Source organism: Carex rostrata, chromosome 31, assembly GCF_964058835.1.
Source record: "Carex rostrata chromosome 31, lpCarRost1.2, whole genome shotgun sequence".
In the NCBI taxonomy this organism is placed as follows: Eukaryota; Viridiplantae; Streptophyta; class Magnoliopsida; order Poales; family Cyperaceae; genus Carex; species Carex rostrata.
Window position 1 is genome coordinate 3,346,478 of NC_135948.1, and position 6,331 is coordinate 3,352,808.

General features: G+C 30.8%; 1 protein-coding gene across 1 annotated transcript; it reads right to left on the reverse strand.

Annotated features, from left to right (window-relative positions):
* Positions 1–264: 264 nt before the first annotated feature.
* Positions 265–1,550, reverse strand: LOC144547426 (uncharacterized). Its single transcript, XM_078296079.1, has 3 exons — positions 1,381–1,550; positions 1,204–1,253; positions 265–681 (listed from the first exon to the last, which is right to left on the reverse strand). Exons 1-3 carry the CDS (start codon positions 1,451–1,453, stop codon positions 547–549), a joined length of 258 nt encoding a protein of 85 aa, XP_078152205.1. The 5' UTR covers positions 1,454–1,550; the 3' UTR covers positions 265–546.
* Positions 1,551–6,331: the final 4,781 nt, after the last annotated feature.

Below are 6,331 nucleotides of genomic sequence, written 5' to 3' on the forward strand. Positions count from 1 at the left end.
TAAGTAAAAGTTGACAGTCACTTTTTTATCAACTCTAGTTGGCGCTATCTTTTTAACATTTCTCATGCGCATGTGATGCGCCCCCTTTATAGGTGAGTACAAGACAAAATTATGGTGGGTGAGTCACATTATTTCTCCCTTTTTCTTCTTTTAAAAAAAATATATATTTTTGTTGACCAGAAAAAGTTTATGTACAAGGGGAAGAAAATATACATCAAATTAATGAATCATATCATTTCTCAATCGGAAATATAGTTCTTGAAAAAAAAAAAACTTGATAGAAATTAGCATATGATTGACAATTTGACATAGATGCCAAAATTACATATATCAGATATATATAGGACCTGCCTTCCTAGTATATTACTCATACAAAATACCAAGTTACACATTCTAGTGTCTACCATATATAGTCCATAATATATTAAAATGAACCATATAGATTACTTCAGTAAAACCTACCTTCAGTAGTAGCTTAGAACACTAATACTACTTCCTGCCACCAAAATAATATATGTATACAAAATCTAGTTCATAGATGCTGTATTAAGGTCTTCCAGGGTTTCTTGGATCATGGCGACTGTTAGCTCCTGAACCCGGGTAGTCGTTTATTTCTATATCCATTCTCTCGTTTGCATGAACCAAGCTGCGCTTCAGCCTGATCTCTTTGCGACTCAAAGCCTAAATGATTATCAAGAATATATAAAATGTGCACATCAAAAAATTTAATTTCCTTTAAAATAGAATTGCAAAATGTTGAATTTCTCTGGCTCTGTTCTGAAAACAAGAATCAAGTAGCTTTTTCATAGGACATGGATTAAAATGGTAATCAATTGGGATGTCAAATCTCGAACCGTAGATAAGCGAAAGATTAATTAATGGTATAATATATAATAAGGTTTTGAATGTCTAATACTAGGGTTGTGGTTCAGATTTGTATTGGATAATATATAAGCTTCTGTGTATTATTTTTTTGACAAAGTTCTTCAACTGCATGCATGCATGTGGAAGCCTTTTTCTTGAATTGAAAGAGAAATTTTCACATATAAATGACAGTATATATCTTGTAAAAATTTAATCATCTGAACAAAAAAAAAATTCACAACATTGAGATTTGACAAAAAAAAGAACTTAATCATGTATATAAGTGATCAACTTTATAAGGTAGAAAAAATAATCATTTCTGAGGGAAAAATAGAGAACCTGGTATTTGGCCTCCCCAACCACCCTAGCTCTCATCAACTCAGGTCTCGCTAAAACAAATTAGACATTCAATTAATGAAGAAACAGAAACAAAGTGTGATTAATTAGACGAATAATATCACAAAATACAAAGAAAAGATGAAAACGAGCTAGGTTTATATTTGAAGAGCAACACACCTATAGAAAGAAGAAACGATAAGAAAAGCAATAGCATCAATAGATGAACAAAAGACTTCTTCTGATCCATCATCTCCTGATCTCTCTCAGACCAATGGGAGCAAAACCTTTTCTTTTCTTTTTTTGTCTAATTTTATTTCATATATCTCAAAACCCAACTTGTGTATGTATTTTTTGGTTTGAGTTAGAAGGGTAAGGGAAGTATTTGTGTGTATATATAGGGGGGAAATCAAAATGACATATGTCGTCATATCACGTGGTCAACCTTCCATTATTTTGTTGCATTGGCATGTGTTGTCTCCCTCCTTTTGGTAGCTTTCCATTAATTCTCTTACAACTTTTGTACCATGCCTACTTTTGAATTAAGAATATTTTTGTTCTAGGAGTTTAACTTAAAGAGTGATTAGATGCACTAAGCCTGGAGACTGTATGATTGATACTCAAGTGCGTACTCTGTGTATTATTTATATAAATACTAAATTCTACACTACATAAGAGCCTTGGTACTTGAGGCCTACTTTTAATTTCCATTCCAAATTCAAGCCATCAATATGAATTTTCTTTAGGTTAATTTACTCGATGTTCTTTTTCATAATGTTCTTGTCAAAGTATTTTCTTAAATAGGAGTGCAAAACAATCAAGGATTTCTTTTACTTATAACTTAAGTCTAAAAATACCAACACGTCTTATCAACTTTTTACTATTTTTTTAATTAGTATAATGTAAATATCGAAATTCTCAATCGCTCACTGAATATCTAACTTGCAAGTTCTTATACTTAGAATATATTTTTTAGCCAACTATGTACTAGCTAGATGTGCTTCTTGTCATCAATTGTTTTTAACAGTCTGAGATTTTCTTTTTATTCTTAGTGCTCTGTTTAGTTCCATCAATTGTGCTGTTAGGTGTTTACTCCAAAAGACAAACGATTGACCGTATCATGCTTGAAATTTTTGAAATGCGCTCACTGATCATACGGTGTGCTGGTACAAAATTTCAAACTATCATACATTAATATTCCAAAAAAAAAAATACGAAAAAAATAGAAAAGAAAAGGTAATGTCATGTGCATAGAGCTATGAGGCTTTGGTAATTAATATGCAGGTTATGGATCGATTTGTACTATGGATTTATATTTTTTATTGTCAAAGTCCAAAAGTCAATTTGAACCATTAAATATGATTTTCATATAAAAATGTGCTTGAAGATCAAATTTTGTATTTTTTAGAATTTTTTGCTATTTTTTTAAGATAATTAGAAATCACTCGTAAAATTTTGGACCATCCAAAAGGAGTGATTTCTATCTATTTAAAAGCATAGTAAGCAAATTATAAACAATGAAAAAATTTGATCTCCAAATACATTTTTACATGGAGATCTTGTGGTCGACGGTTTGACCTTTAAAAATAAAGATCTATATTCATAGCGTGCATGTGTTAATATACATATTACCATAACCTCATTCAAGCTTGAATTAGCACAAGGATCCAAAGTGTCACAACATTTGGATGCTTTTTATTCTGAAAACAAGGTCAGAAAAACAAAAATTAACAAAACAAAATTATAAGTTCTAAATATTAATGTCCTCAAAGAGAATAGTGGAAGGATACTGTTTTGCACAGACTATTGTACGGCTAAGAGATCCTTTCTATTGCAAATCTTTTTATTTGTGAAAGTTGACAACCGAATAGTATTGCCACGAGATAAATTCAGCAATTCGGAAATATGCATATGCGCCCCTTTAAATTATTATACTAAATAAACGAAAAAAAAATTACATATAAAGAGAGTTATTTTTCAGTTCTGAAGCTTAACAAAATAAAACATTATTATCCACTGCTTAAGAATTATCATATAACTCACAGCGAGAAAACGTTTTTACTGCACAATTTTTGCTTGATATGAAATTTCTAATTTGAAAATATCTTGATAAATCATTATCACCATAATACATACAAAAGTTTGTTATTTTACCAGAAGATTCACCATGTCATCCATAATGTATCATCATCATCTATACGTAACAAAAAAAATAACATTCTTATGTTCTATATATAGTTATTGATCGATATTATTGTTCGAACAAACATTAATGCAAATATATTCTGTTAAGTGTAAAAACTTTACAAATTTAAATTTGTAGAGAAATAACACTTGTGATATATTAGATGGACAATTAATTACCGAAAATGAAAATCCACCGGACAAACAAAATTATTTCTAAAATATTTTTATTTGATTTCGTTAGAAATCTAACAATAAAGTGACTATCCAAATTAACAATATTCATGTGTAGATTATCTCAAGTTAAGGGGCATTATTGCAAAAGCCACCGTTTGTCTTCTTCCCTTTCGAGAAAAAGACGAGCAACCAACTGGGACATTTTGTATGGTGTTGGACCTACCACAAACAAATGGATGGTATTGGTGCGCGGTGCGCCTGAGAAAGAATGCCAAGGAGAGCACTAGTGTTGAATGGTGATAGGTAATGACTGTAAAGATTTTGTTTCTTTATGAGTCAAATATCAGATTTGCAAGTTCCTATTCTTTAAGGACCCCCTTATCCACAAAGAGCCGAGTTTTTCAGAATCTTTTATTTATAGAAATTCATTGAAAAAAATATAGAAAGATGGATTATCTCAAAATTTTGCTCCCATAGACAATTTCAAATTGGGGTATTGGGGTGAAGATAGGAATGAAAACGGATCGAATATTATCCGACTGAATTCGGATCCGTATTCGAAAATTAGATACGGATATCCGATATCCGAATATCTATGCGGATAGTGGTACGAATATGGTTTTGAATTTTAATTATCTGTATCCGAATAGTAGATATATATCATACAATTTAGTATATATTATGAAAATATGTATATGTATATATCTACGGATATCCGATATCCGATCCGTATCCATATGTATCCGTCTAATATCCGATTCGGATCCGTATCTGAAAAAAAAAACAGATACAAATATAATTTTACCACTATCCGATCCGTTTTCACCCCTAGTTGAAGAGGAGTTTATTTGTGACATGAAATGTGGGGGTGGACTGATCGATACACCAAAGAAATTAAATCATCGATTCGGTTTGTTTAGAAGTAACCTAAAGGAATCAAGTGAATTGATTCGGTTCCTTTTTATGACATTGATATACTACTATCCCAATTGGCAGTTGTTGCCAATTTTTCAAAAAATATATATATACCACTATCATTCATCTATTTTTCTATATATTCTTAATTAATTTCTATAAATAAAATTCTGCAATTTTTTTATCGCTATTCTTACTTTTTTTTCAACTGAATATATGTATGAATTTGTGTTTCTTATTTTAGATTTTCTAAATCTTAGAATTACTTTAATATGTTTTAGAGGTTTAATTTGAAACTTGATATTTCTTAATTGCAAACAATATATTTTAGGTCATGTTTGATTGTAGAGTAAGAGGTGGAGTAAACTCTTAGTCTCTTACTCTATACTTAAGTAGTCAAACAAGGAATAAAAGATAAGTAGTAAGGTGGAGTAAAAGATGAGTTAATCTGGAATAAGTTACTTCACCTCTTCATATGAATTAACTTACCATGCTTATTCCACTTGTAGGGCCGACTATCATAGATAGAGGCTCATTTTTCAATACATTACTCCTCTGGGCAAATTAATTTAAGACATAAATTAAAGTACTAAACGAGATGAAAAATATGTGATGTAAGATGGAGCAGGCTATTTAATCTAAGTTAACTTTACTCCATAATCAAACATAACTTCAACGATTACAAAATTTCCAAAACACTGAGTTTGAAAAAGTCAAAAAAACACTGAGCTTGAAAAAATAGTAAAAATTTTCAAAAAATGTAAAATTTGGTCTCTAAGAACATTTTATTACGAAGAACATGTTGAGAAGTTCGGATTGACTATTTAAACTTTGAAACTAGAGATATGAGTGCAAATTAAAACACTCACTTTAATTTACAAAGCATGGTAGTCTTACTCTCTCTCTCTCTCTCTCTCTATCTATCTATCTATCTATATATATATATAGAGGTGGGCTACGGTGAGTTGCGAAGTAAAACGTGTTTCTACTTCACGCCGTATTTTTATTTTGAAAGTCCAAACGACCGAACCGAACCGTTAGATGTTTAATCCATATTGAAATGTGCTTGGAGACCAAATTTTACATTTTTTTTAATTTTTTTACTATTTATTAAGCATTTTTTTAAATTACTGTTTTGCTGTGAACAGTAAAAAAACAGTAAAATTTTCTGGACCATCAGATCAGCGACTTTCAAAATTGCTTAATAAATAGTAAAAAAATTCCAAAAAATATAAAATTTGGTCTTCAAGCACATTTCAATATGAAGAACAAGATGAACGGTTCGGATCGACGTTTTGAACTTAAAAATCGCAAAATATGAGCGTGAAGTAAAATAATCGCTTTACTTCGCAACTCACCATAGCCCATCTCATATATATATATGAATTGGGCTACGGTACTTCGCGAAGTAATGCGAGTGTTTTACTTCACGTCTATATCTTTAATTTCAAAACTCAAAACGTTGATCCAAATCGTTGAAGTTGATCTTCAATTGCATCATGAAATTTGACCAAGTACATATGATGAAAAGCCATTTTCATGGATGTTAACAACACAGAATTATATACCCCATACTCAAAGCCCTGCTAACCATATGTGATATGTGTTGCCGCAATGATGTTTAACTTTGACAAATCATAGATGCAAGATCAAAACCTGATTTGATTTTGATTTTTAAACTAGCAACAGTAGGTGTCGGCATCTTTTGAGTGCGCCTCATTTGTTAAAAGCCTGACAAAGATTATGTGGTCGTTGGTTCGTGCTGCCACCACTGTTCTCAATTTCAAAAAATTTTAAAACAAAACAAAACCTTTTTGGATGGGGCAAAAGGAAAATGTAGTGAGTAGTGACTTCA

Excerpts from the sequence above, each read along its gene's own strand:
- LOC144547426 (XM_078296079.1), bottom strand. The coding sequence starts at position 1,453 with ATGATGGATCAGAAGAAGTCTTTTGTTCATCTATTGATGCTATTGCTT. Across the intron at positions 1,254-1,380 it reads ATCGTTTCTTCTTTCTATAG|CGAGACCTGAGTTGATGAGA; the intron begins GTGTGTTGCTCT and ends AATTTGTTTTAG. Across the intron at positions 682-1,203 it reads TTGGGGAGGCCAAATACCAG|GCTTTGAGTCGCAAAGAGAT; the intron begins GTTCTCTATTTT and ends ATAATCATTTAG.